Genomic DNA, 27,417 nt, shown 5'->3' on the forward strand with positions numbered 1-27,417 from the left:
GGCAATTTAGAGTTGAGTTTTGTTTGACATGTGCAGTGTGGTAAATTGCTGTTTTGTATTTGTTAAGCTTTTGTCTGATTTTAAACAGTTTGTCATTATTATATCATGAGCCTAAATATAAAAACTAGGTAATGTTACTTTTGCAAGGTAGGCTACTGCACACAATCTGTACCTTTGCCGCGTAATTGGAATAGGCATTTTATGCGTTCATAATCTATTTTGCCGATGTTCGGCAACATTTTGGTTATCTGTTATCCCTGGCTCAAAACTCTGGTAAGCGTTACTGCTATGCAATAATTCAATGTGTCATTTTTGTTTGCATAAAAACGTTTTTAGAAATTGGACAGTTTCCAGTATGGCGCCAGGCGCGCAAATTCATGACATTGCATGTACATTAACAGCAGCAGGTTTGGAAAATGTTAAATAAAATAAATCGTTAAACGAACTAATATTGTTGCTAAAGTGCCCAAACCCATTATATAATTCCATCAGCGAGTAAAATAAGATTTATCCAACCGAAGTTGCCACAATAAATTTGTGATAACAGTACGTTGAGTATTATTGCATTCTAACGCATTGTACAACAACTAATTTTAAATTTGAAGAACCTCTTGCTTAGGCGCCTTCAGCATCTGCGGGTTTAAACTAGTGATGTACCGAATCGGCTAAATTTCGATTCGGCCGAAACCGAATATTCGGCGGTTTTGCCAAATAAATTCGGCCGAATCATTTATACGTCACGCAAAGTGTATCCTATGCGTTTGACATGAAAGCAGAAGTTTATCTACCAGACAATTAGTGCAAAATGGTTGTGTTTCGTCCGTATTTTAGTTCTATGGGGTTTAACATTGTCCCAAGCACGGTTGCCAACCCGACAATGGAAAACTGATTTTTTGTCTGCAGTGGGAAAAGCGTCAATATGTTAAAAAATATAATGATTGACGCGATTTTCGTTGGTACTGAGAAGAAAGGAAACGTTTAACGCTTTGAATGGGTTCTCGTAAAAGATTCGGTTTCGGCCGAATCGCAACAAATTATTCGGCCGAAACCGAATCTTTGCAAATATGGCCGATTCGGCCGAATAAATTCGGCAAACCGAATATTCGGTACATCTCTAGTTTAAACAGACCGACAGGGGCAACACAAATTCTAAAAGGAATTTGTTTTACAAAGATTATGTTGGAAAAATATACTGATGAAACATCTAACAACATTCGTGGACGTAAAGCATAATGCCTTCTTATTAAAACGGTTTTAATGTTTTTCATAATTTGGACACTAGGCTACATATTAACCAGTGTTAAAGAGAAATTAGTGGTTTTGTTTTTGTAGCAGTGCCGTTGTCTTGTGCTGTCTGTTTGTCTGTTGCTTCGTCACAATTACCGACATCTTCCCTTTCTTGCCAAGGTTTCAAAGTCATGTATGCACACAAGTTCTTACTTTGCATCACACATTTAGATTTTATATACCGGATGTAACAATATTGTTATGGTTAAGATGCTCACACATAACTTAAATTTGCTTCTGATATTTTTTATTTTAGACATTCTCTTTCAATGAACAGTAGAACACAGTACAGCCACAAACGAAGCAAGTCACTTTGCCAAAAGTCTGCTAAAAGTATGTAAGTGGTCTACAATAGTTGGTACTGAATAAATGCCGAAAATGTTGGCCAAGTGAAGAGTTTTTTTTCATGGTAGCCACGAATAGAAAATTTTGGTTTGCAAACTCGAAACACCAAAAGCTTTTTTTAACATACTTTCCGTAGACGTTTGACCGAGCAGCACTATATGTTTATTAGATGCTACCTATTTTGCTGGTGAACAATACGAGCTAGCATTTATACCTTCTGTGTGCTACTAACTATTATGGTAAACATAGGCCTATCTAAATCGAACCAACACATTTGACCGAAAGTTTGTTCTTTATGCGTTTACAAATCGTTAGCCAATCGTCGAAGATTGTCACTTTCCACTGATCCCAGCGAATCAACCATACCACTAAATGCGCTGTCTCTGTTATTTAACAGTTTACTTGGAGCGTCGAATTCAACCAATCGTCCTTGATCTAGAACCTTAAAACGAGTAAGCAATTGAAATCATATCCAAAATACAATCCGCATTCCTACTAACCAAAACGCGATCACTGTCGATGATGGTGTTGATCCGGTGAGCCACAGTGATGACCGTACAATCTTTAAAGGTTTTGCGGATTGTTTTCTGAATTAACTTATCCGTTCTGTATGCAAGATACAGCCGTTTGCACCAATTTTAAGAACGCCTTTGTTGTTATCTTAGAGGGGCCCAAGCCCGATTTTAACACAAAACCAGAACTTAAATTAAACCCGAAAGAAGGGGCACAAATGACACCGAGTGAGTCCGGTCCAAATTTAACCCAAACTGACCCAACACTGAGTTACCTCATGTCAACATTTGCAGTTGCTTCGTCGATTGCGAGAATTTTATTTCTCGTTAAAATTGCTCTGGCAAGACAAAGCAGTTGACGTTGCCCTACGCTGAAGTTAGACCCGGATTCGGCCAGTTTTGTTTCCAGTTTAACAGGAAGAACTGCCACTGTCTCTTTCATTTCAACCTAAAATCACATAAACGTAGCATGATATAAATCAATTATGTTATCCCGGTAGGAACATTGCCTACTTTTTCAAGTGCCGTCCACAGCTCAGTATCAGTGTACATAGAAAACGGGTCCAGATTTTTTCGTAACGTTCCAGCAAACAAAATCGGATCCTAAACCATTGTATTTTCTTGGGAGTAAGATTTTGAATCTCGTTTTTTACCTTTAGATCTTATGATTTGATTTTGGATATTGTAAAGTATGCTGTAAATACCAGTTATAATACATTTGGAAAATGTCAACAAGAATTTACCTGAGTAATAACGGAAATCGAAGATCGTAGTTTAGTAAGACCAATAGTAGAAATATCGACATTGTCAAGAAAAATTTTACCAGAGCGGAGTTCAGTTAGACGAAACAAACTTGCAATTAAAGAACTTTTTCCAGCTCCAGTTCTTCCAACAACTCCAATCTGTAATAGGAAGTTTTTACATTACCACGGTTGATCCATGAGATTGAAATACTTAGACTCATAGTTTAACGTGTAGTTACCTTTTCCATTGGCTTGATGTGTAGGGATATGTCACATAAAATCGTCGGTCCAGACTCATAATGGGCAAAGGAGGCGTTTTGTATGAGTAGGTCACCAGCAACTGGCCAGTCAACGGGTAACTTCGATGTTCCAGTGTTGTGCGAAGCTTCAGGTGGAATTTTGTGATATTGCTGTATTCGCTCAACTGACGTCATCTGTCAATTTGGAAACAAAACTTACTGGTTTTCAAACAAAAGTTAAAGAAACACACATCAAGTACCTGGTTTTCAACTTCAGTGCTCATCCTTACACACCACTGGAAGTAACCCATAAGCTGTAATGCATAAATCAGAGCCAAACCGACTCGGCCTGCATCTGTTTCAAACCAGGATGTCGTTGCAACGGACAGGAAAGCGACGACACCAATGAAGGTGGCGCTAATTATGTCTAAACGTAAACTAAACCATCTCGTCCCGGATAGAAAAAGAAACCACGGAACTGAAAAGAAAGTAAGTTCAATTCGGACAATGAGGCAAAGTTAAAAAGAACATACCGCTGTGTTTGTCTTGAAGGCGGTGAAATTCGACTTCAAATTTTTCTTGCATTTTAAATGCGCGAACCGTGGTCAAACCGTGTATGGTTGCAGCCAGGTGAGAGAATACGGGACTTCTATCTATCAGGAAAATGGCTCATTTAGCGCTTTGGCAGAAGTGTGATTGAGCACCTTCAAGTTAAATACCTACTTGCCCCTTCAATTCGTTTTATGTCGCGGGAAGTTTTGATGTAATATCGACGAAGCCACAAAAAATAGATCAGCAAAGGAAATACGGCAATCAGTACGAAGTAATTTATGACCGAGCCCACAATAATAATTGACAACACCAAGAAAAATGCCTACAATGACAAATGTATAGTTAAACTGCTAGGAGAATGCTACTACTATACCCACCATAGTAAACTCTAAAAGCAGCCAAGGAAGAATTTCGTCAACTTGTCCCATGTCTTTCGAAAAACGGTTTAGAATTCTGCCTGTTACATAAATATGTTGAACATACGTTCTGCGTATGGCATATTAAACATGCAATTGCTGACCAACAGGATTTACGTCAAAAAAGCGTATGGGAGCATGTAGCAGTGCTGTTAACATCTTGTCGTGCATCCTTCGTCCACTTGCAACAGTATGATGGTAATGCAGTAATGTTCGTCCAAATAAAGCTACCAGAAACGAAGCAACAAGAACTATAAAAGAAAAACCCAGTTACAACTAAAGTAAAACCTAAAAACATAATGCCTGAATGCAGTACACCCAATTTTACTTACTTGCGTATATCCGTATGTAGTAAAAATCATCCGACGATATTGGTTGCGGATTTAAGACTGCCATGGTTCTATTGGCAAATATCGATGACGTGGAAGTATTTAAAGATGCTAGACTGTCTTGGGAATTAGTTGCCCTGAAAAACGTTTTGTTGGCAAATTCTAAACTAGCTATCAAAATCGGAGACAGAACATGGTTGCCATAAGTCATGGAGTACGTTTTACCTTCATAACAAAAGTAACAACTTGCCGAACAATTGACCTGAGTTTCTATGCTAAAATTTGCTGCTTTCAGCACCTATCCAACCAACACCTTACCATACAGAGATCCACCAATCCGTAGCCACGTGTAGAGTGTGGTTGGCAATTATGAGGACAACCACCAAAGCAAAACGGAACCATCTGCTTGCCAAATATTGGACATACGACTTCAGTCCTATGCTACCCTGCGCCTTTATTTCCTCATTTTCAACATCGGCGACGTGCTCAACGTTCTTTTGCAAAACGACTTTTGTTCCATAGATTTCGTCGTTGGTCTGCAGGAGAATATAGGGAGAAATTATTAAATATCGTTAAAAAGATATATTGTAAATACCTTCTCTGAAGATTGTTTTTCCTGAAACTGTGGAACATAAAGCCTTAATGGATCTGCAAAAGTATATTTTAACTACACAAGGCAAAAAAATCTGAGATTTTTAAAAACACATGGTATAACTAACGTTCTACGTGTTGATTCTCGCTTTGGTCATCGGAGTTTGTAGCAGTCAAGTAGGCCAAATCGGCCCCACTGGTTTGGATATCTTGAAATGAACCATAAGCTACAACTTCTCCCTTAAAATAATACATTACATGTTGCCCAAAATGGACTAAATACAGTACAACACACCGCTTTAAGAATTAGGATCTCATCAACGCTTTGTAGAAATTGAAACTGGTGTGTAACCAGCACGCGAATCTACAGAATAAAGTTACCGATTAATCTCGAGCCATTAATCGTAAAAGATGCTCAGTCCAATGCAATACTTACCTTATTTTTCATATAGCCGCAAATACATTCATGGAAGATATGGTTTGCAACGTTTGCATCAACTGCGCTTAATGGATCATCCAACAACATGATGTCGATATTTTCTCGGTACGCAGCTCTCGCAAGATTCACCCTGGCTTTCTGACCCCCACTAAGTGCAGCCCCACGCTCACCAACCAATGTCTCGTCGCCATGAGGTAAGTTACTGATGTCCTGTGTTCAAAACGATTTAAAAACAACAAAACGTTTTGCTAAGACTATAGGGTTAGTTGTGTACCGTTTGTAGAGCACAGACTTTAATAACTTCATTGTATCGTTGGGCATCGAACGCTTCACCGAAAAGAATATTTTGTTTAACGGTTCCTGAGAAGATCCACGGAACCTGGCCAACATAAGCGACATTTCCTTGAACGACCAACTTTCCTGCCTTGCGGGGAAGTTCACGCAGGATAGAGCATAGGAATGAAGACTGTAGGTTTGGGAACGTTGGTTAAATTAATGGACTGAAAATCAAGTACTCATTCCGGTGTTATAGCAAACCACATTAAACTTACTTTGCCACAGCCTACAGGCCCAACAATTGCCAGCAAGTTTCTGTCCCTTACAGTTACACTGACGTTTTTTAGGCAATTAACATTCTCTGGGGCCTGATCACCCTAAAATTGCGTGAAAGATAAGAATCCTTATCATATATTCTTAAGCAAATAAAACTTACTGTGTCTGACGTCGACTTATTCGCATTCCAACTGCCAAAATAGTTCTCTAGTTTTATTAATGGCTTTTCAAACTCTGTCTGGACACCACCTTCCACATCGGGCTTTAATTCTTCCAAGAGTAAAAAATTCTGTTGAATTGTAAACATTACATAATTACATTTGAAAGGCGCAAAACAGATACGAACCTCGATTCGTTTTAAGCTGATACGCGACTCAGCGATCTTCTCAATTGCAAAATGTGCAAACACTGTAGTTGGCAACCGAATAGAGTTAAACCATGCCATTACAGTAAAAACCTAAAATCAAAGTAAAAAAATGAACCAAAAGGTTGTTTTGTGATACGCTTAGGCCATACCTTTGGTGCGGTGAGCTCTCCGCCCAAAACTACGTAAGTCACAAAAGTAGCAAACACAAGAATTTTTCCTGATGCATACGTCATACCGGAATTGTAAGCCTTCAAGTACGACGATTTCAAAATCCAATTTATTTCCTTTCTAAAGGATACATTATGAATGAATTTCTTTTGCAGGAGAAAGACGAACAACTTACTTTCGAATATTGCTGACTAGATCAGCGAATCGTTTCTCCCAGGCATATAACTTTACAATTCGCATTGCAACCAACAGCTCGTTCATCGTTTGTATCCGTTTATCTGTTTGAAGCGCAGTTTGCGCTCTCAAAACAATGTAAGTATAAATTGTAGAACCTTATGAACAAGCAAAATAGGTGTACTTCATTCACAAACAAACGTTAAGAAACATGAAAAAGATGAATAAATTCCTGTATTGTGTTTTTCAGTTATTAAGATTAGGTTAAAGTCACTATCAGGTTGGCTTGGTACCTCGACTCGTAAGTAACTCTTTTAATACGACTCGCTTTAAACAGAAAATGTACATACTTGGTAACTAGACAATGTCATACCTGATTTTACCAAAGCACGGTCCCACAAGTATTTGACTTAACAAAGGAAGAAAGATGATGCCAACGCTAACCAGTGCCGTTATTCCAAGCTCTTGCCAGAGTAAATACGTTACAATTGCCACTAAAATAGGACTCAGCCATATGTAGTGGATAAAAGGGGGTAACTTGAAATATAAAAGAAAATGATTCGTTTTTTTATAATTGTTATGTACCCTATACTTAAGCTGGAGGAATAGTGAAGAGAGTGTGGTTCAGCCCGGACGTCACTAATGGAAATTACAAACTTTTCTCGATTGACTAGCAGGCGTTGTCCTTGCGGGACGCATTTAAAAAAATAAAACTATTCAATTTAGTTCACAAACTTGTTTATCACGTGATTGTGATTTATAATATGACCTTAAACGTGTACCTACTATATCAAACCGTAGAACGTCAGTTGCACCGAGATTGACAATCTGTCCGGTCGTTGTGCTTGAAAGCGAGAGCTGGTTGAGACGTAGGGTCTTAAACAGTGACAATGCGTTTCTTTAGAATGCTTGGTTTTGTACTTCATGCGTTAAATAGACGTAACAGAAAAACTTAACGCCTAGTTTGAGTTCGTACCTTTTTGTACATCAGGGCGCACGTCGCGGCCCGAACATGCCAACCCATCATGTCACCGAGATAGAAAAACCACTGGTGAAGAAACGTAAAGGCGATTGCAATTGCAGTAATGCCTGCGGAATACCAGTAAGCGTCAGCCAGCGGTATTTGACCCGAGAAGTACTGCAACAATCTACCAATCAGGAATGGAGTTAGGATTCCCAACGCTTCCTAATAACACAAAACGCAATAATAAGTACTCCATCGGTCGAAGACAATCTGTGAAACAAATTCAATTTTTGGTGTATTTGTAAATACATACTTGCCTTAACAACCGCCAACACAGCGAAAAGCAGCCATTGCAGCCAGTATGCGTTGATTACAGCTCGTATTAAATCAGGTTTTTTGCCCGAGGTCAAACTTGCTTTCAGTTGCAAATTCCAATTTCTGAAAAAACTCAGAAAGACAACTAAGTATCACACAAAGTTTTCAGTATGGCACAAAATATTACTTTTCAAGGCGTTCACAAGTTTGTAGTGAAGAGTGCTTCTTGTGCAAATCGTCAAAATCTCGCTCTTGAAGGTCAGATTTGTTGCCCAGCGAAAAAAGTTCGTTCATCCACCTAAAAATCATTGTGAGAAAAGTTAAATTAGTAAAACTGCACTTGTTTATGGTATCTTTTTGCTTATAGTTACACAACAATAACATTACTTATTTCGCATGTACACGTTAAACACTCTATTGTTAAACTTACCAGAATGTAATCCTGGAAAAGATGTTTGGTGTTTGTGACGTCATGCTGTTCTGTCTAGTGCACATTCAACAACAAATTTGTGCTTTCGTTATCAATCACATTAACTTCAAACTGAAATATTTTTTGTTCACCAACAGCAAGGTAACCTGACACACACTAAAGTCTACTGGCACGTGCTTTTCCATCAAATGTCCAAAATCGTTAACATGCTCTCATGCCTTTTTCTCTCCTTGATTTTCCTCCTTGAGGACTTTGTCGTGTTGTTTTTGTAATTTTTCTAACCTCAACTTCAGTAAAGTATGCGATGATGTGTCGCATTCCGCAACAAACAACCTTTTCTGTGTCTACTTTCGGAGAAGATGTTAGGCAGTAATTTGAACAGGTTAAAGTTGGATTGCTTTGGGCAACTCTACGAAGGTTTTGCCTGGGAACATTTAGAACGCATAAACTTTCTCCTCGTAAGTTTCTATCTTCTCACATACTGTTTTTCTCATCTAGCTTGACTGACCAGACACAGTGCTGTCACAAAACCCGAACGAGGTCTGCAGGACAAGTTTAACTCGGTTTAACATGAGTTTGAGGCCGATGGTTTTAACCTATCAGTGTTTTACATTACCACTGATCGAACTTTCAACTGTTTACTTGACACCCACGACTATTTTTTGGTTTTCCCTGTGTCACACTCCACTAACCAACAACAGTGAGACATTTAAATTGTACTGACTCAAAGCGTTCTGCCCCCAGGCCTATGTAATGGTGAAAACATTACAGTAATTATTTTGCAAATCGTGCGGATTTAGTTATAAATATTGTTGTATTATATTGGCAATAGTAAAAACAAATAAAAAAAGTGTACACCGGAAGTACACCTTTGTCAGGAAAGGTTAAATGATTGCCTGACCAGCGTTTAGTGACCTATATTCGCTACAACAGAGATCAGCATGTACAAGCACACAAACAGCAGCAAAGTCAGTACTTTCTCTTCTTTCACCAAGTAATAACACTATATTAAAAGTCCTTTCTGACTCTTACTTTTAACACCTTGCTGCTTTCACACCTATGCCTTGGTTTCAATACAACATGTTGCGTCGTTCACAGTTTTTTGTTGTAAGACGAAGATCAATCCAAACCAAATCCAAAACAAACTGGCTCGATGCGTTTACAATCTAAACTCTTGTAATAGACTGTTTAAGATGCAATAATCTGGTAATAAAGAAGAACCAGTATAATGCCAATCAGAAAAACTACGAATAAATGTGGAAACAAGCGACAGTTTGGGTAAAAATACCGCTCAACATGTTATTTTATTCTTATTTTTTGACAAGGTTTCAGACCTGTACTTAGTTTTTTTTTATTTTGCCAAAATATGTCCATTTTACTGAGTGCCACGGTTCTCGGAATGTAAGTTAAATGGACAACGAATGCTTAGCTGGTGACAGTCATAGTTCACTTAGTAATTATTTACCCACTTTTCGTATCTTTTTACAAAATGGCGCACCCTAATTCTTTTTTCTCAGATACGCATGACTGCGCTGATTAGCCTTCTAGTTTTCAGGCAGTATTCGAAAAAACCTTGTGCTCAATCGCAATGTAGTATTAAGGAACCTGTGTTTGAAGTTTCAAGCATTTGCAAGGTATTGAAAAAAAGCCAAATTTTTGACCCGGTAAAGTACAATGTTTTGTGAGTATACATTTTCAAAGAGTTGGTTTATAGCAGGGGTCACCAAACTACCGTAGAAAAAGGCCGGATCCGGCCCGTAAGGTGATTTCATCCGGCCCGCGACTACATTTTTAGGTTTGCCAAAAATATTGATAACTTTGTAACATTAAAAAATTAATCTACTCCTTACAAAAGTCTTCCTGTCGCGATATGTAGAATTGGATATTACCTAATTTCAATGCCCAGGATTGATCCAAAGCCAGTTTGTTACGTCACAGACAAGACTACTAGTGGTAATTGTGCGCAAATAATTGTCTTTTTGTTACTTGTGACGTAATTAGGACGTGATATTACTGGAAGGTGAGACTAACTATACAGTTTAACAGGCGCATCACCAGATTTTAAACAGGATTGTAGAAAAACCATATCTTGGCAACCCTATAAAATCGCCTCGAGGGCAAAGTTTGTAAATAGGTCGTTGAGGCATGCGAAGAGTGCGGCCCGCGCGAATCATTATTAAACTTATCCGGACCGCAGTGAAAAAAGTTTGGTGACCCCTGGTTTAAAGCAGTGGTTCTTAACCTGTGGGTAATTACCCCCAAAGGGGTAATTTGGCATTTTAAAAGGGGTAACATAGATTTTCTGTTATAGTTATCATTAGATTCTTGGTTATCATTATTGCAACCAGCAAACATTTTATAATGAGGGTAAAATGTATTCAAAATAATTCAATAAAAATTCAATCTTAATAGATTTATCGGCGTCCTGCCACATTTTCAAAATAAAAAAGAAGTAACTTCGATGGCAAACGTTTCTAATAAGGGGTAATTGATATCCATCAAAACATTTTGTGGGTAACAACAGAAAAAAGGTTAAGAACCACTGGTTTAAAGGATCAACACCGATTTGGGATTCTCTCATATAGTGTCCATTTAGATATAGGCAGCAAATGTAGAGATTAGGCAAGAATGATGTATGCATGTGTAATCGGGAAGCGAAGTTGGCTCACTAAACGAGGTTAAAACATGTGTTTACAATAAAACTGCTGGATGAGCAATACTTTGTTATACATTATGCCTGGCAGCAATACCCTATTTCGTGTGTTTACAACTTTCGCATTTTATATTCGATTTGTAATAACATGACTAAGGTTTATTTAGCTTTAGCACATCAAAGGCAGAGGTATGAATACAGTTATCAGTTTCTAGTATTTATTATTGACAGTTCTGTGTGCGTTAGTCAAACCCGTCAATGTGATGACAAACCGGAAGTTATTTTTGAAACGACGTACGCTGCTTGAATGATATTAATTGCAATTTGCAATTAAGTACAAGAACACAAACAGCAGCAAAGTCAGTACTTTCTCTTCTTTCACCAAGTAATAACACTATATTAAAAGTCCTTTCTGACTCTTACTTTTAACACCTTGCTGCTTTCACACCTATGCCTTGGTTTGAATGCAACATGTTGCGTCGTTCACAGTTTTTTGTTGTAAGACCAATCCAAACTCAATTCAAAACAAACTGACTCAATGCGTTTACAATCTAAACTCTTGTAATAGACTGTTTAAGATGCAATAATCTGGTAATAAAGAAGAACCAGTATAATGCCAATCAGAAAAACTACGAATAAATGTGGAAACAAGCGACAGTTTGGGTAAAAATACCGCTCAATATGTTATTTTATTCTTATTTTTTGACAAGGTTTCAGACCTGTACTTAGTCCTCTCCTCAATAGCTTTTTTTTTTTTTAATTTTGCCAAAATAAGTACATTTTACTGAGTGCCACGGTTCTCGGAATGTAAGTTAAATGGACAACGATTGTTTAGCTGGTGACAGTCATAGTTCACTTAGTAATTATTTACCCATTTTTCGTATCTTTTTACAAAATGGCGCACCCTAATTCTTTTTTCTCAGATTCGCCTGACTGCGCTGATTAGCCTTCTAGTTTTCAGGCAGTATTCGAAAAAAATCTTGTGCTTAATTGCAATGTAGTACTAAGGAACCTGTGTTTGAAGTTTCAAGCATTTGCAAGGTATTGATAAAAGAGCCAAATTTTTGACCCGGTAAAGTACAATGTTTTGTGAGTATACATTGTCAAAGAGTTGGTTTAAAGCAGGGGTCACTAAACAACCGTACAAAAAGGCCGGATCCGGCCCGTGAGGTCATTTCATCCGGCCCGCGACTACATTTTTAGGTTTGCCAAAAATATTGATAACTTTGTAACATTAAAAAATTATTCTACTTCTTACAAAAGTTTTCCTGTCGCGATATGTAGAATTAGATATTACCTAATTTCATAACATTTCAATGCCCAGGATTAATCCAAAGCCAGTTTGTTACGTCACAGACAAGACTACTAGTGGTAATTGTGCGCAAACAATTGTCTTTTTTGTTACTTTTGACGAAATATACCACATGATATACTGGAAGATGAGACTAACTATACAGTTTAACAGGCGCATCACCAGATTTTAAACGCGAAACGAGGTTAAGACATGTGTTTACAATAAAACTGCTGGATGAGCAATACTTTGTTATACATTATGCCTGGCAGCAATACCCTATTTCATGTGTTTACAACTTTCGCATTTTATATTCGATTTGTAATAACATGACTAAGGTTTATTTAGCTTTAGCACATCAAAGGCAGAGGTATGAATACAGTTATCAGTTTCTAGTATTTATTATTTACAGTTTTGTGTGCGTTAGTCAAACCCTTCAATGTGATGACAAACCGGAAGTTATTTTTGAAACGACGTACGCTGCTTGAATGATATTAATTGCAATTTGCAATTATTTACGGTGTATGTTTGCAACTGTTGATTAGTTGTGTTTCATTGAAGTAATCAGGCGGAGATGAGTAGGTAAAATTGGTTTGATTCTGTATAGTTTCGACATGATTTCCAACGACAAGAAAGGGAAGGTGCCGATAAAAAGGAACAACGTTATCGCCTTCTTATTATTCTGGTAACACGCATTCAATAATACTTTTATCACTAACGCATCAGCAGGTGGTTTTTGACAGGTTTTTAGAAATGTTTAAGTTCATACAATTGTAAGCAAGCACTTTGCTGGACATATTTATTTAAAGTTCAGATTTCCCACAACTATTAAGTAGAAAGTATTACTTACCGTTAAAAGCCGAATATATTAAGTAGCTAAATTTGGGTAGTTTGTTATTTGTCCGTAACATTTTAGGTGGATGAATGACCTGTTTCAGCGTGGCTATAAGAAGAAATTAAAAGAAGAAGATTTGTTTGAATTGGAAGAGCGCAACACATCTTCGAAACTTTGCGATGAATTTGAAACGTGAGACTACTGAAAATATATGAGCTTCGGATTTTGTAGCTTTACTGGTTTTTAACCAAAAAATGTTTGACGCAAAATACAGCTGTGAAAAAACTTTTTGCAGAAACTGGAAGTTGGTCGTGAAAAATGCAAAACAAACCGGAAAACGTCCCAGTCTTTTGAAAGCGATTCAAAAAACCTTTGGAGTTCGTTGGTGTCTTTACGGCTTACTTGCATTGGTTAAAGTACGTAAAGCAGTTTAACACAACGATAAGTGACATATTTTTCAACTGGGTTTCATTATGCAGGAGATGATTTCCCTTACAATCCCATTTTTAATAGCGGGTTTTCTTCGTTTCTTTGAAAACCGTTCAACATTAGCGGAGGCGTATCTCTTTGCCGTTGGTATAATTCTCACGTCGTCTATCGTAGCTTTGATGCACCAATGGTATTTCTATTTGTGTGGAATCTTGGGATGGCATCTTCGGGCGGCCGCATGTGCACTTATGTACAAAAAAGTAAGCTTGTCCCTAAACATTGAAACAAGGCTGTCTTCTTATCAAAGAAAAAGAAACGTATATACCTCTAGCCGTGTTCATAGAAAGTTGTGTTTTTCGCAGACAATCCGATTGAGTCAAAAATCTCTAACCACTACCACCACTGGGGAAATTATTAACTTGGGTGCAACTGATGTCCTGCGGTTTGACTTCGTAAGTAAGTGGTTTATATAGTTTAGCATTGATAAGCAAACTGTTTTGCGTTTTACTGTAGTTGCCCCAGTACAGTCAATATATTTTAATCGGGCCAATTGTATCGATTGTATTTGTGTTCCTTTTGTGGCAAGTTGTGGGAGTTTCTTCTCTTGCTGGATTTCTCGTCATCATCATAGGGTTTATAGGTTACAGCCTCACCGGGCCCTGTTTTGGAAAATTGAGGTATGTGTTAGGGCATGACCATTCACATTTCGGTTCACAGCTCAAAAATACTTGATTCGCAGGAACAAAACTGCTCTACGAACTGACAAAAGAGTCCGCATGATGAATGAAATCGTGTCAGCAATGCGAGTTGTGAAAATGTATGCTTGGGAGAAACCATACGCCAGTCTGATTGAGAAAATGCGAAGGTATGAATACTGTACCAAAGTGTAAAGTTTCAGACGAAATTTTATAGGCAACTCAAACATAAATTTGCACTTTAGCAGTGAAATAGATAAATTGCTCCAATCGTCTTACTTCCGAGCATTGAGCATTTCAAGTAGCTACGTGGCCAACAAAGTCACGATATTCGCAGTGTTTGTTGTGTACGTCTCCTTGGGAGGTCGACTCGTTTCGTCTCAGGTTTGCAAGACCAAGCATATTTTTAAATAGTAAAAGGCAGTAATCTACAAACTGTATTTAGGTGTTTGCGGCTTTAACCTGGATTAATTTAATGAGGTTTCCGACCGCAACCATTTTTGGCTGGGGTGTCGAATACCTATCTGAATCTATAGTAAGCATACGACGCATAGAGGTAAGTGCTGCTGGCATTACTTAACGAACAGAATATAAATCGAACAACACTAAATCGAACATTTCAGACATTTCTTTTACTGGATGAAAAAGAGGCTTCAATTTTAGATGACATCAAGATAAACACAAAACGTAACTCAGCAAGTATTGTATTTGAGAACTTTACGGCTGCCTGGGATGATGTTAACCTGGCGTATGTTGCAGAAGTAAGTGGTTGACAGACCAAACTGTATGAGAACATCGGAATTTACATTTATTTATTTTTTAGAACAGAGACGCAACTCAAAGAAAGACGTTAGAAAATATTAACTTACAAGTGAATGACAAAAAACTGTTGGCTGTTATTGGCCCAACCGGCAGCGGAAAGGTTTGTACATTATACAATAAAAATAGATTATAAAAGCAAGTAATTTGATACACTCTTGCAGTCTTCATTCCTTAATGCAATCTTAAGCGAACTTCCTGCAAAGACGGGTGGCGTAAAAGTTCGAGGTCGGATTGCATATGTTGGTCAAATTCCCTGGGTTTACTCCGGGTCAATCAAAGATAACATTCTGTTTGGTGAAGAGTACAAACCTGAGCGTTTTAGGGCAGTTGTTAAGGCTTGCGCTTTGACAAAGGTTGGTGGAATTCGTTGTTTGTGGGCACTACAGGTCTGTTTCGGTATTTATATGGGAAAATTCATTAAATGCTGTATGTTGGTAACAAACCCTCATGCTAATCAAGAATTACCTACCTAATACCCAAAAACTATTTTTAACGAACTTCTGTTTAAAAAAAGACTGCAGCACCAACTCGTTATTCGGTGCAAATGGCACCAAGCATGCAAACTCATGTAAATTTGCATTCATTGGGTTAACTTACGTGACTGCTTCTAGGACATTCAGTCACTTCAAGAAGGCGAAGAAACGTTGGTGGGTGAGCGTGGGGTTACACTGAGTGGGGGGCAGAAGGCCAGGGTAAATCTTGCAAGAGCCGCGTACCGAGAAAATATTGACATTGTATTGTTGGATGATCCACTGAGCGCAGTTGATTCAAATGTTGCAAATCATCTCTTTCACGAATGCGTTTGTAGATATATGAAGAACAAGGTAAATGCATTTTATGAATCATTTATAATGTACGGTTAAGATGTTTATTCTTTACAGATCAGAGTTCTTGTTACGCACCAGTTGCCTTTTCTAAAACACGCGGAAACGATTCTCATACTGAAAGAGGTATGACTATTTTCTACGTTGATTTTACATATGTGCGGTTGCACAAACCATTCGTGCGTTTAGGGTGCCGTGTCACATTCTGGAACTTACGAAGAGCTTCTTGCTGACGGAACGGACTTTGCAGCGTTGCTAAAGCGTGACGAAGATGACAAGGCAAAACTCGCTGAAGACCAACGTAAGGTTAAAGGTTGCAAAATAATGTCATGTAACTATAGCCGACAAACAATTTAAAATATACAAAGTAACAAACAGCAATGCACCTAATCACAAATTAATAAGCAAAAAACGTATGCACCTAGAAACAAAAAAGCTTTCGAGTTTGATTTGTGCTCATGGCAAAGCAGTTAAAGTATTTAAAACTTGGTTTGATTCGCTAATTTTCACATCTCGGAGCCCATTATCAGTTCGTAGATCCTGAGTTTAGAAATACTAGTCAGCTGACAACCTGCACTAAACAGATACACTCATGATGACGATATATTCCGTATACACAGTGTGAATATGTTTTTGTTTTTGAAGTTTTTCTGCCCACTCGCTTAATAATTATACTAAAAACCTTGCTGCTTCACCATATACCGGTTTTGTTGGGTATGCTTAAAAAGCATTTACTGTACAGACAGCAGGGCCGATGCATATGTCAACAGTTTCATCAATTCAGCCGTGTATTTATAATTCAGGTCAAGTGCCATTAAAAACCTCTGATTGTCTGTTAGCAGAACACTATAAGGAAGAAAGCACCAACAATGAGGTATGGTACTGATATGGTTCTTGGATGTAGCGATTGTACTAATGTACTTTACCCTTATTTGTACCTTGACTATACTTTAATTTGACACTGCTTCTTCATATTAGGTTGAATTTGTTGCTGATGTCAAGGAAGAAGAACTAAAGGCACAAGGAAGTATTGGGTGGAGGTCTTACGCGGATTATCTAATAAACAACAAGTTTACATTTTTTCTTGTGGTCCTACTTACAATGATCAACCAAACTTTGTATGTTCTGATTGATTGGTGGATTTCCCAGTGGTAATGTAAATTAGTTAACAACCTGTTCAACTGTTTTTTTGATGATCTTTAATTAACAGGTCATCTGCTTTTGAAAGTTTTGGAATGAACTCCACGCATTCGGAAGAAAACGTCACGGGCCCTAATGTCACCACTTCAGCCAACGTCTTGTTGATTGATAATCAGTTTTACATTCTGATATTAACCTGTAAGCACTTAAAACTTTCCATTTAGACATACATAACTTTTAAATAGAATCAGGCCGGACAAAGTTTGAACAACATATTTTTTAGACCTTCTTGTTGGTTTTATTGTCACTATATTTATGCGTTACATTGTTCAAGTGCATCATTTACTGATGTCAGGAAAAGTTATGCACGACAAAATGCTACAATCATTATTTGAAGCTCCAATTCGTTTTTTTGATGTAAACCCTGTTGGTAAGCAACACAATTTTTTGATTTTAAAACGTCTGTTTACAATTGTGATTCTTGTAACGCAGGTCGTATTCTCAACCGTTTCTCCAAAGATTTGGGCCAAGTGGATGATATTCTACCTCGATTTTGTTTGTTGTTTTCTGCTGTGCGTTGCTCTGTTCGTTCCTTTCTTTGCGTTAGAAGAAAAATAACAACAACATATATTTTATCTAGGCATTTGGAATCGTTTTATCTATCCTGATCGTTGCAGTGGTTGTGAATTACTTTGTCATTATTCCCATTTTACCACTTTTGATTTACTTTTTGTGGCTGCGACAATACTATGCCAAGACATCACGTGACATAAAGCGAATGGAGGGAGCAAGTAAGCGTCCAATCCTCATCATGCATGTTTTTACACAAAAGAAACTAAGATACACTGTAAATTGAAATGGTGGAAAACAAAGGGTGGGCAAAATAAAAGGTGGTATGATCCACCTATTGGGGTGGTACAGCTTAAAAGGTGTAATTTCACACCATTTTAAGACCAAATTTCCACCCGTCCTATAGTATTGGTGTAAATACCAACCCTCAGTTCTCACGAGGGTGGGTATATGCGCAAAGGTATTTTAAAAGCCGCGGTAACACATTGCTAATCGTTTGAAACAATTTGGGTACTGCAATAACTTGCAATTAGGCGGTCAATACGGGATTTAGACCATTTGGTGCTAGGATTTCTCTTCCGTTTTCTTTGCGGTCAAAGTTTGGAAATATGTTCAAGCCGTGGAAATACGACATTGGAGGTTTGGAATTGTATTTACTCTAGTATAAATGATTACTATACTGACAATTAAATAAACCAGGTAGTATATTTGTATTTAAACAACGCATCTTTTTACAACAAACCTTCCTATAACTGCACATTATGTAACCGAAATTGAAAAGTTTTTCAGAAGTTAGAAATACGAGTATAATTAAAATGAACAAATCACCGGTGAAAAAGTTTTTATTGTTAGTGAAGCTTTAGCAACACAGCAACATATAGATTGACGCATAACAATCCCAATTGTTACATCAGACAGAATTCTGGGATCGCCCAGGCTGAGTTGCAGGGGCATGTTTGTTTTATTATGACGTTTGCGGTAAGCCACACCCAGAGTTGAGCTTGCGCAGACGCCACGTTTTGTGCCGATTTGGAGGATTTGGAGTTTGGACGCTGATCGGAAACAGTTTAAAGGTTTGTTGGTTATACTTTTTGTTTACCTTGCAAACTGACCAGTAACTGGATGCATATTAAAGTTTTTAAAACGTATGGAGTTGCGTAGTAGACCTGTGTATCTCTAACCTATTTTATTGCGTGACCAAGTCAACGTTTTTTTAGAAAAAAAATGGCCCACTTTCTCATCAGGCTAGCAGGTCTTGATAATTGCAACATCAGCACTTTACAAACTACTATATGGCCCACAAGCTAAAAAGTTAAGAAACACTGGTGCAGACAATACTGCTTGTCCATTAGTTTTTGGTTTATTTTATATGCATTTGGTAATTGTTGGTTTTGTGGATTGGTTTTGTTTAAGTATAAAAATACCTTTTAAAAATATATGTATCAGCAATATAGATTCAACCTGGAGGTTCATTAGAAGTGAGTTGTGTATGTTGTTTTACTTGCAACTGATAAAGTATGTACATTTGAAGACAAATCTCAGATCAAAATAAAAAACAATGGAAGCTGAAATTTTATGTCCACATGAAACTGAAACGTGTGTTTGCCAATGCATTTCTAAAAAAAACTCCTTTAACATTTAAGAAATGAACGTCATCATGTGACTGTGCCGCCATTGTGTTGCACAATAAACTTTTGCTCCAGAAAGTATTCTTCACCAAACCAAAGGGTGTCAAAAATATTTTACATTTCGGTTTAAATGGTGATGTTATAGTGCTTTCGTAAAATATGACATGTTTAATTTCCAAACGTTTCTGTGAGTGATTATGTAATGTGCAAGAGCATTCTCGGAAATGTTTCGATTATAATTTAGGTTGCTTTTTATCTCCTGTATAATCCTTGTTACTGTCATTAGGGTTATTTCTGTTTACAGATTTAATAGTAAATATGGAATATCATGTGACCTGTGACGAGAGAAAAGTGATATTAAACTGCTTATCAAAACTGGATGTGACCAATCAAATTGAGGCTAGATTCAGTATCACCCGCCCGTTCTCAATTCAGCTTTACTCACAAACGTTTAATGACTGGGTGGATGTAGATAATCTAACAGATTTGCCAGAAAGTGGCAAACTTCTTGTCAAAGGTATTTGCATGTAATACAATACACCAGTTAATGTTTTACACTCATGTTGATTGTGACAATATGTCTTAATGTTGTTTGTATTTGTACAATTTTGGCTTAGAAATATGCAATTAAATAATTTTCAGATTGTTTACCGGAGATACAAAAAGATAATGAGACTGCAACACATCCTTCATCCTCATCTTCACTTTCCACTACATCCCCCTCAGTAGAAACTGATGGATGGTTGGTTACATATAAGCTTCCAAAATTTCCAAAATACATTGGTGATGCTTTGGAAGATTGCAACTCTCCAAGCAAACTAACTAAGAAAATTAGGAGCAAAATTGTTCAACTCATCTGTGATTCAATTTCACCACATAATATGTGAGTGTGATATAGTTTGTTTGGAATTAGCTTGTAATGTACACATTAAATGTACTGTTAAAATTAATGACAGGTACCCGTCACCCTTACAAATAAGAACAGTGTTAATGGAATTAGTGAAGGCATATCCAGTATTACAAGATCAAAACTGTAGCAGTCCAATAGTAAGTAGGTGTGAGATTTCTGCCCAGCACAGTATTGATTTTGGTTTGTTTTGTAGAGCACATGGGTTTGTAGTTTGCGACAAAGATTTAAAGACATAAGAAGGCCGCTTCATTCAGATGTGCAAATTGCTGCCATGAAAATAAAGTATGGCGGTCGAGAAAGGCAGGGTTCTTCAAAGAGGTTGTTTGAAGATGTGAGTATATAGATATGTTTATTAAGAGTATTCTAGGTTTAGCCAGTTAGATAGGTTCAGTTTCAGTTAATCACCAAAACTAAGGTTGTGTTCCAAATTGTGTGTTTGCATACTTTAAGAGTTTTGAAGATGAGGAATCCGTTGCACTGCATTCTAAAATAGCACGATTGGAGCTGGCCAAACCACATCCAAATCATGATTTAATAGAAGACCGCCATAAGCGTACATTCAAGTTTCGGAGAAATATCATTGCAAAAGGTGCAGCAAGTAATGACATTTTAGACCAGTTTCCAACACTTCGTGAAATCAATTTGGTAGGTGGATTTGTTTACATTATATTTAATGTAACCATTTTTGCTTAAATTGGAATGTCCAGTGATTTGTCTGTTTCAGATATTTTTGGAAACAAAATTGATTCTTAAAGTAGATGTATTGCAAACATTCATGGAAAAATTCGGTGACCAAAAAATGCTGCAGAGACTGGAGAATCTTATTAAACCTAATCATAATCACCAAGTACATTTCACAGGTATCTATTAATTTAAATTTCATGTTTTAAGATGTGTGTACTGTTTAAGCCAATGGGTGATGTACTAAGTATTATTTTGCTTTTTAGGAAGGATGGAAAAAGTTCTATTGCTTTAGCCAACTATCTTAAAAGAAAACAGTGCATTTTATTTCACAACAATCGAGGTAGTTACATTTATTTATTTTTGTTCAATGAGACAGTAAAAAATGTTTAAAACGGTATTGTTAAATTATAATTGACTCTGAAATGATGCTAGTTTGCACAAATGCCGTGGGTTATAACTTGTTTTATGATATACAGGAGGATGAAAACATGTTTCCACATGTGTTTTTCGACAAACAAGAATACTCGGTGTTTGTTGATGGAAAGAAGTTATGTGTTGCACCTAATTTGCCACAAGCCATAGTTGCAATGATCTGCAGCTATTGGGTGTTCGACATTTGCTTTCCGAAACAATTGGTCAAGTCTCTACAACTTTTCTGTTGTATTCTAAATTTACCACTGAAAAATCGTCACATTGGTGTACAGCGTGTTTTAAACAAGCTGTAAGCGTGCAAATTAAATTTTGTGAAACCTGTTTTGCAAATAAATTTTGTGAAACCCTGTTGTACTGGAACACCTTCGAAGGTGGAGACACCGACACCCTATGGTGGTGCAGACAGCTGAGTGGTGGTTGCCACCAAGGGGGGCAAATTCACACCTACTATGGTGGAATTCACAGGTGGAACTTACCACCTTCGTTATCTAAAGGTGGGAAGCAACTCCACCCCAGGTTGGAGTTAGTGGACCACCAATTTTGGTGTTAGTTTCCACGACTACCATTTACAGTGTAGTTGGTATCTGTTTTTAGTTTTGAAATTAACTTTTACAGGCAGAAGTCCGGTGTTCTCCCACTTAAAATCAACACTTTACGGTTTGACAACAGTCAGAGCATTCAAAATGCAAGATGAATTTGAACGTGATTTTCACCAGTTACAAGACTGCCACAGCTGTACGTATTTAAACATCCGAAATAGATCCCAACATTTGACATAAGTTTTAAAACAGGTGCTTGGTACGCATTTCTGACCGGATCAAGGTGGTTTGGGTTGCGGTTGGATTTAATTGGATCCCTGTTTGTCGGGACAGTAGCGTTTTTGTCGCTGATCACTGTGACAGTAACAGATTTAAACGCAGGGCAGGTTGGACTTGCTGTATCATACGCTTTGCTTGTGGTCGGAACCCTGCAGTGGACAGTTCGGACAAGCACAGAAATTGAGAACCAGGTGACCACGCAGTTTTACCAATTAACAACAATAAAGTTTGCATAAGGATTATACCCAAGCAAAAAATACTGTTTTAAACCTAAGCCAGAGACTATTCGACCAAATTTGTATTTTTTTCGCAAATCAAGCCACAATGCCTCTGATAAAACGAGTAACATATTCAGAAATCAAGTTTGTGCCTAATTTGTGTCAATTGGGGTAGGCGACCTGAGCATTGCAATCTAAGTTATCTAAATTTTCAAACATCATTTGGCTAAAATATAATATTGATGATATCTACCCTCAGATGACTTCGGTTGAACGGATCCAACAGTACCACAAACTTCCACAAGAGGCGGCCCACCACGTACCTCATGTTGATAAAAGTCTACCCACAAATTGGCCTTCACGTGGAAAAATTGAGTTTTCCAACTTATCATTTGCACATTACGATGGAGGTCCTAATGTCTTGCACGATATTTCACTTGTAATCTTTCCACGGGAAAAGGTCAGTCTTCAGTTTCAAAACATGTTAGGATGTGCTTGCGGTGGCTATATCAATATCCCTTCAAAATTATAAAATACACAAAAAGGCACATGCCGAGTGTTACTTAAGTTAAACAATCTACTTGCGATAAAGCACGTTGCAACGGTGATATTAAGTGATTTGTTTTACGCCAATCGCGTTGCAATCAGTCCCGCTTCAACTACAGCATGCTGTCAACCACACGCATCAGCATTTGACATTCCTATTGTAAATACAGACTTGTTTCAGATTGGAGTTGTAGGAAGAACCGGGGCAGGAAAAAGTTCGTTTATTTCTTGCTTATTTCGTTTGAACGAGTTTGCATCAGGCAAGGTCGTAATTGACGACGTAGATGTTTCAAAAATTGGACTGGCTGCCTTGCGCTCATCTCTTTCCGCTATACCTCAGGTAGTTATTGGCACGGCGTAATGCAAGTTGACTTTTATTTTTACATATCCCTAAATGTTTTTTCCTGTTTACAGGACCCAATTTTGTTCGCCGGGACGTTGCGTAACAATCTTGATCCATTCAGTGCTTATTCCGACTGTGAACTTTGGACAGCATTGGAAAAGGTTGTTACAGACGCCAGTTTTAAAACACATTAAATCAGGCCATTTCCTGGAACGCTAATTTTTGCCAAACCCACTAACTCTAGTTTAAACAGCTTAACTTCTATCAAAAATTCAGCACGTTATTTAAAATAGGTAGAAATGAAAGAAACCATCGAACAATTTCCGTCTAAACTTGAAATCGAGCTTGCTGAATCAGGATCAAATTTCAGCGTCGGTCAACGACAACTTATTTGTCTCGCTAGAGCAATTCTTGGAAAGAATAAAATTCTTGCAATCGACGAAGCCACTGCAAACGTCGACATCAGGTCTGTTCCTTTTCCAAGCAACCTATACCAAACTTTTGAATGCTTGACATTGTAGAACCGATCAACTTATTCAAAAGACAATCCGGAAAACATTCCATGATTGCACGGTCATCACTGTTGCCCATCGCATCAACACGATTATCGACAGCGATCGTGTCCTGGTTTGTATAACTGATTTTACACCGTTGCATAACAATGCAGAAGATGTAATGCGTTTTAGGTTTTGCAACAAGGCAGAGTCATCGAGTTTGACGCACCACATACACTATTGACAAAACGTGACAGTGTGTTCAGTAACATGGTAGAAGGCTTTGGCGAATCCGAAAGCAAAGTATTGCGCAGTGCAGCTGAACAGGTATGTAACTACAGCAGTGAACACCTCTCAAATAACATGTTTTCATTGTTCACAGTCAAAGAGGATTTTTACCATTAAGTGCACGCGACTATATAGTCGTATGTTAAAAGTTTGCCATACTTAATCATTATGCCTATTCGTTTTATGTGCATGAAAACTGTTAGAACATTTTCTGGTTTGTGTGTGTTTGTAGTTAAATTTCGTTTCAAAGTAAGTATGAAATAGGTGTCTAATCTGTACAAAACATTTACAAGTGTAGTTGTAGTGTAGTTTTCACAAATGTACTAATCACAATCCCATGAGCTGCTGCTGGAGGTTTTAAAGTAACTGTTTGGACGAACAACAACTGGTTTCTTAACTGTTTCAGGCATACAACGAAAAACGGATAATTGCGAGCCATAATTTCCGTTAAAGAGTGCAAAGTGTGTTTCATCTTCATTCTGCATGCTGCCGTGACCTTTGCTTCTTGTTTTAGACTCGATGCTTGTACTAGGAACATGTAGAAACAAACAAAGCACGTTCTAATCATGATGTTATGTTTTTTTATACCCATGTGAAACCAATTTCGTGAAGTTAGTAATTTTAATAAACATAAAACACACCTTTACTGAATTGATGATGTAAAAAGCACCAAGTTTTGTCAATTCCTAAAAGGGTTAAGGTGTGGCTGCGGGTGGTGAATTTTTGTGTGAATAAGGTCGCCAAAAGTTATACGAATAAGGTATTTTCCTGTAGAAAAAAAGGAGGAAATTAGGTTGTGTTACGCGCAATTTTTGGTACCGCCACTATCATAATGGTCATGAGACGCCGCCAAAGTGCGATCAAAAAGGTCATTGTTGCTGCAGCAGTTATTACGGTCTGGTCCCATGCAGTCGTTATCTGAGAGACCGTTTTTTAAAACCGATGACTAAAATATGCATTATAGCTGGATGCATTTACAGGGAACAAGCCTACCACTTACTTTCGAGTATTGCCAACTAGATCAGAGAACCGTTTTTCCCAAGCATATAACTTTACAATTCGCATCGCAACCAACAACTCGTTCATCGTTTGTATCCGTTTATTTGTTTGAAGCGCGGTTCGAAAACAATGCAAGCAGAAATTATTGAACAAGCAAAATGCAAATTCCAATTAGAAAATTTGATGATTGTAGGCATAAACCAGAAAGATGGTGTCAAAGTAAATGGTAGATAGCAGAGAGCTTTTATCATAATATACTTCACAAACAAGCGTTAAGAAAAAGGGATGAGACCAATATATTTACTTTATTTTACAACTATTAAGATTAGGTTAAGTCAAAACAAGACAACACTATCAGATTAGCTTGGTATCTCCACTTGTAGGTAACTCTTTCAATGCGATTCGCTTTAACCAGAATATTTACATATTTAGTAACTGGACAATGTCATAGTACCTGATTTTACCAAAGCACGGTCCCACAAGTATTTGACTCAACAAAGAAAGAAAGATGATGCCAACGCTAACCAGTGCCGTTATTCCAAGCTCTTGCCACAGTTAATTCGTCACAACTGTCACCAGAATAGGACTTAACCAAATGTAATGAATAAAAGGGCTTAAAATAAGTTATAATACCAGAAAACATTCTGGTATTTTTATATGTACCGTATGTTTAAGCTTTACGTGTTAAAACAAAAACAAAAAACACGTTAATGGAACTTCTTGGTAACAAATAAAGCTTATAAAATATATTGAAATCTTAATTTCGAATAGAAGGATTATTCTAGTACTTATTAAAAATCAGGATAGCAACACGCTGGTGTTTTTAATTTAAAGGGAAATGATTAATACATTTCAATACGAGAAAGAAAACAACAATCCGAAAGCGCCGAAAAATATTTTTTTTAAAGTAGCACCTTTTATGTTTCTTTTCTACTGTATCAAATCGTGAAACATGAGCCGTTGTGTTTGAAAGTGACAGCTGGTTGAGACGTAGGGTCTAAAATATTGACAATGTGTTTTTCCAGAATGCTTGGTTTTGCACGTCGAGCCTTATAAACAGGGTTGCCATACCGTTCTTATTTCTAAGATTTGTCCTTATTTTGAAAGGCTTTGTCTTAGAAAAGTTTATTGTCCTTATTTCTAAGAATTGTCCTTATTTTTGACCTGAGTCCTTCTTTTGTCTTATTTTCAACAATTACTGTTTAAATTCCTGCTACAAATGAAAGTAAACCTAGACCTGAGCTGTTGTGCGATGCACAAAGTATTTTCTACGAACAAGAAGTAACTGAAACTGATTGTTTCTGCCCAAATATTGCATATGATATGCCACGGACTGAAAACTTTGACAAGTCTGAAGTCGTCCACCGTTTTATTAGACATATATATTTCGCCTAAGTAATAGGCATCGTCAGTATCTAAAAACAAAACAGCGCTAAAAAATGGTATGCAAGTTTAACTATAAAGCACAAACAAACATATTAAAAACTGCTGACAGTAAGGTAGAACTGGGACCTGCAGATGGCGCGGCCAAACACGCACTAGTAAAGATGGAAAGAAAAGGAAAAAAGGAAAAACGCTCAATCTGTGGCGCGGGGCAAAAGAAGGTAGATAAGAACGGCAGAAGCGTTGTAAAAACCAATGGCGGAAACACTGATAAAAATGAACGGACAAAAGGCGCGTAGGAATAAACAAAAAAAATGTTATTTAATGTAGGGTAAAAACATTTTTGTAAGTTTATTTCAGCTCCAATCTTGCTGGCCCACTTACTTTCATAGATGTCCAGTAGATGGATAGGTGGCTGCTCCAAAAACTGCACCCGAAAACACGTGCTGATAGGGTCACGGGCATTGGCGCTATGCTCTGTGGCATAGTGCTGACAAAGGGCTGCCTTTTCGTTATAATCACCCGGTTTGAAAGAATTCCACATAGATCTGTGTCCCGTCCAACGTACTGAAAACTTATTTTTTGTTTGACCGACATACTGCTTTTGGCATATTGTGCAGGTGGCAGCATATATGCCATAGTTGCGGCATGTGAGTGTTTGCCGTAACTTTGTTACACCCTTTTTGCTTTCTATGTTAGTGGTATAGTCAACCATTCCTTTGTGATTTCCAAAGTGTCCACACAAAGCACAGTGTCCACAAGGTGCAGACGAGCCCCCAATATGGAACTGTTTTCCCCGACTTGCGCTAGCCGTCTGTAGCGGGTAAGGAGGTTTCCGAGTGTTGGTGGTCGTTTGTATGTTGTTGTGATATTTTTTACCAAACTTCGGTCTTTTGCGGAAGGTTGTAGTAGTGATGGAAAGCTCGTTGCCCAAACATTCAGAGCCTTTTGCGAGCTGTTGCCATTCGAGGGTGGAAATCTGTTTGTCCACA

The 27,417-nt window shown here is 37.6% G+C and overlaps 5 protein-coding genes and 1 long non-coding RNA gene across 16 annotated transcripts; 4 read left to right on the forward strand and 2 right to left on the reverse strand.

The window, feature by feature from the left end:
• Positions 1–1,512: 1,512 nt before the first annotated feature.
• On the reverse strand, positions 1,513–9,200 carry LOC145214572 (ATP-binding cassette sub-family C member 4-like). 8 transcript variants are annotated; one of them, XM_080083127.1, is made up of 29 exons: positions 8,424–9,198; positions 8,181–8,291; positions 7,996–8,125; positions 7,691–7,900; positions 7,501–7,590; positions 7,088–7,251; positions 6,716–6,841; positions 6,522–6,660; positions 6,352–6,462; positions 6,166–6,294; positions 6,005–6,106; positions 5,728–5,919; positions 5,451–5,663; positions 5,310–5,378; positions 5,143–5,254; positions 5,019–5,071; positions 4,742–4,959; positions 4,427–4,560; positions 4,199–4,345; positions 4,056–4,135; positions 3,846–4,000; positions 3,660–3,775; positions 3,387–3,604; positions 3,127–3,321; positions 2,888–3,046; positions 2,658–2,747; positions 2,420–2,592; positions 2,133–2,238; positions 1,513–2,074 (listed from the first exon to the last, which is right to left on the reverse strand). In XM_080083127.1, the coding sequence occupies exons 1-29, from the start codon at positions 8,486–8,488 to the stop codon at positions 1,934–1,936; spliced, it is 3,948 nt and encodes a 1,315-aa protein (XP_079939253.1). In that variant the 5' UTR covers positions 8,489–9,198; the 3' UTR covers positions 1,513–1,933. The 8 variants fall into 8 exon arrangements, with proteins under 8 accessions (XP_079939253.1, XP_079939252.1, XP_079939254.1 ...); XM_080083126.1 differs by having other exon boundaries at positions 3,660–3,779; positions 3,850–4,000; positions 8,424–9,197; XM_080083128.1 differs by having other exon boundaries at positions 3,660–3,779; positions 3,850–4,000; positions 7,996–8,116; positions 8,424–9,196.
• A 3,496-nt stretch (positions 9,201–12,696) lies between these two features.
• LOC145213154 (ATP-binding cassette sub-family C member 4-like) lies at positions 12,697–16,011 on the forward strand. Its single transcript, XM_080081389.1, has 12 exons — positions 12,697–12,737; positions 13,284–13,394; positions 13,498–13,618; positions 13,994–14,083; positions 14,145–14,308; positions 14,371–14,496; positions 14,572–14,710; positions 14,772–14,882; positions 14,950–15,087; positions 15,150–15,248; positions 15,310–15,501; positions 15,760–16,011. Exons 1-12 carry the CDS (start codon positions 12,697–12,699, stop codon positions 16,009–16,011), a joined length of 1,584 nt encoding a protein of 527 aa, XP_079937515.1.
• An 876-nt stretch (positions 16,012–16,887) lies between these two features.
• On the forward strand, positions 16,888–17,780 carry LOC145213155 (ATP-binding cassette sub-family C member 4-like). Its single transcript, XM_080081390.1, has 4 exons — positions 16,888–17,123; positions 17,183–17,310; positions 17,396–17,542; positions 17,605–17,780. Exons 1-4 carry the CDS (start codon positions 17,074–17,076, stop codon positions 17,778–17,780), a joined length of 501 nt encoding a protein of 166 aa, XP_079937516.1. The 5' UTR covers positions 16,888–17,073.
• Positions 17,781–17,846: 66 nt separating this feature from the next.
• LOC145214574 (ATP-binding cassette sub-family C member 4-like) lies at positions 17,847–24,689 on the forward strand. Of its 2 annotated transcripts, XM_080083135.1 has the most exons (10): positions 17,847–17,903; positions 21,952–22,071; positions 22,128–22,345; positions 22,632–22,832; positions 23,100–23,258; positions 23,333–23,422; positions 23,555–23,727; positions 23,783–23,888; positions 23,948–24,082; positions 24,450–24,689. In XM_080083135.1, the coding sequence occupies exons 1-10, from the start codon at positions 17,891–17,893 to the stop codon at positions 24,492–24,494; spliced, it is 1,260 nt and encodes a 419-aa protein (XP_079939261.1). In that variant the 5' UTR covers positions 17,847–17,890; the 3' UTR covers positions 24,495–24,689. The 2 variants fall into 2 exon arrangements, with proteins under 2 accessions (XP_079939261.1, XP_079939260.1); XM_080083134.1 differs by having other exon boundaries at positions 23,948–24,689.
• LOC145214575 (sterile alpha motif domain-containing protein 3-like) lies at positions 17,988–21,685 on the forward strand. 3 transcript variants are annotated; one of them, XM_080083137.1, is made up of 10 exons: positions 17,988–18,321; positions 18,597–18,755; positions 19,615–19,827; positions 19,953–20,193; positions 20,267–20,357; positions 20,414–20,551; positions 20,671–20,865; positions 20,945–21,080; positions 21,168–21,244; positions 21,381–21,685. In XM_080083137.1, the coding sequence occupies exons 3-9, from the start codon at positions 19,629–19,631 to the stop codon at positions 21,194–21,196; spliced, it is 1,029 nt and encodes a 342-aa protein (XP_079939263.1). In that variant the 5' UTR covers positions 17,988–18,321; positions 18,597–18,755; positions 19,615–19,628; the 3' UTR covers positions 21,197–21,244; positions 21,381–21,685. The 3 variants fall into 3 exon arrangements, with proteins under 3 accessions (XP_079939263.1, XP_079939262.1, XP_079939265.1); XM_080083136.1 differs by having other exon boundaries at positions 17,988–18,755; XM_080083139.1 differs by having other exon boundaries at positions 17,988–18,755; positions 19,953–20,052.
• On the reverse strand, positions 24,511–27,188 carry LOC145214576 (uncharacterized). Its single transcript, XR_013857069.1, has 3 exons — positions 25,497–27,188; positions 24,685–24,811; positions 24,511–24,571 (listed from the first exon to the last, which is right to left on the reverse strand). It is a non-coding gene; the product is annotated as an uncharacterized LOC145214576 (long non-coding RNA).
• Positions 27,189–27,417: the final 229 nt, after the last annotated feature.

This window comes from Phallusia mammillata, chromosome 2 (assembly GCF_965637545.1).
Source record: "Phallusia mammillata chromosome 2, kaPhaMamm4.hap1.1, whole genome shotgun sequence".
NCBI classification, from domain to species: domain Eukaryota; kingdom Metazoa; phylum Chordata; class Ascidiacea; order Phlebobranchia; family Ascidiidae; genus Phallusia; species Phallusia mammillata.

What these genes read in the sequence shown, in the direction of transcription:
- LOC145214575 (XM_080083136.1), top strand. Translation starts at nt 19,629, where the DNA reads ATGGAATATCATGTGACCTGTGACGAGAGAAAAGTGATATTAAACTGC. An exon ending in TCAATTTCACCACATAATAT is followed by an intron (nt 20,194 to 20,266) that starts GTGAGTGTGATA and finishes AATTAATGACAG; the next exon opens with GTACCCGTCACCCTTACAAA. An exon ending in CAAAGAGGTTGTTTGAAGAT is followed by an intron (nt 20,552 to 20,670) that starts GTGAGTATATAG and finishes GCATACTTTAAG; the next exon opens with AGTTTTGAAGATGAGGAATC.
- LOC145213154 (XM_080081389.1), top strand. Translation starts at nt 12,697, where the DNA reads ATGACTAAGGTTTATTTAGCTTTAGCACATCAAAGGCAGAG. An exon ending in ATGTCCTGCGGTTTGACTTC is followed by an intron (nt 14,084 to 14,144) that starts GTAAGTAAGTGG and finishes GTTTTACTGTAG; the next exon opens with TTGCCCCAGTACAGTCAATA. An exon ending in CTGATTGAGAAAATGCGAAG is followed by an intron (nt 14,497 to 14,571) that starts GTATGAATACTG and finishes TTTGCACTTTAG; the next exon opens with CAGTGAAATAGATAAATTGC.
- LOC145214572 (XM_080083127.1), bottom strand. Translation starts at nt 8,488, where the DNA reads ATGTGCACTAGACAGAACAGCATGACGTCACAAACACCAAACATCTTT. An exon ending in TTTTGACGTAAATCCTGTTG is followed by an intron (nt 4,136 to 4,198) that starts GTCAGCAATTGC and finishes TTTATGTAACAG; the next exon opens with GCAGAATTCTAAACCGTTTT. An exon ending in TCGACAGTGATCGCGTTTTG is followed by an intron (nt 2,075 to 2,132) that starts GTTAGTAGGAAT and finishes ACTCGTTTTAAG; the next exon opens with GTTCTAGATCAAGGACGATT.
- LOC145213155 (XM_080081390.1), top strand. Translation starts at nt 17,074, where the DNA reads ATGATCAACCAAACTTTGTATGTTCTGATTGATTGGTGGATTTCCCAG. An exon ending in GATTGGTGGATTTCCCAGTG is followed by an intron (nt 17,124 to 17,182) that starts GTAATGTAAATT and finishes TTTAATTAACAG; the next exon opens with GTCATCTGCTTTTGAAAGTT. An exon ending in TTACATTCTGATATTAACCT is followed by an intron (nt 17,311 to 17,395) that starts GTAAGCACTTAA and finishes CATATTTTTTAG; the next exon opens with ACCTTCTTGTTGGTTTTATT.
- LOC145214574 (XM_080083134.1), top strand. An exon ending in TAATCTTTCCACGGGAAAAG is followed by an intron (nt 22,833 to 23,099) that starts GTCAGTCTTCAG and finishes GACTTGTTTCAG; the next exon opens with ATTGGAGTTGTAGGAAGAAC. An exon ending in TTTGGACAGCATTGGAAAAG is followed by an intron (nt 23,423 to 23,554) that starts GTTGTTACAGAC and finishes TATTTAAAATAG; the next exon opens with GTAGAAATGAAAGAAACCAT.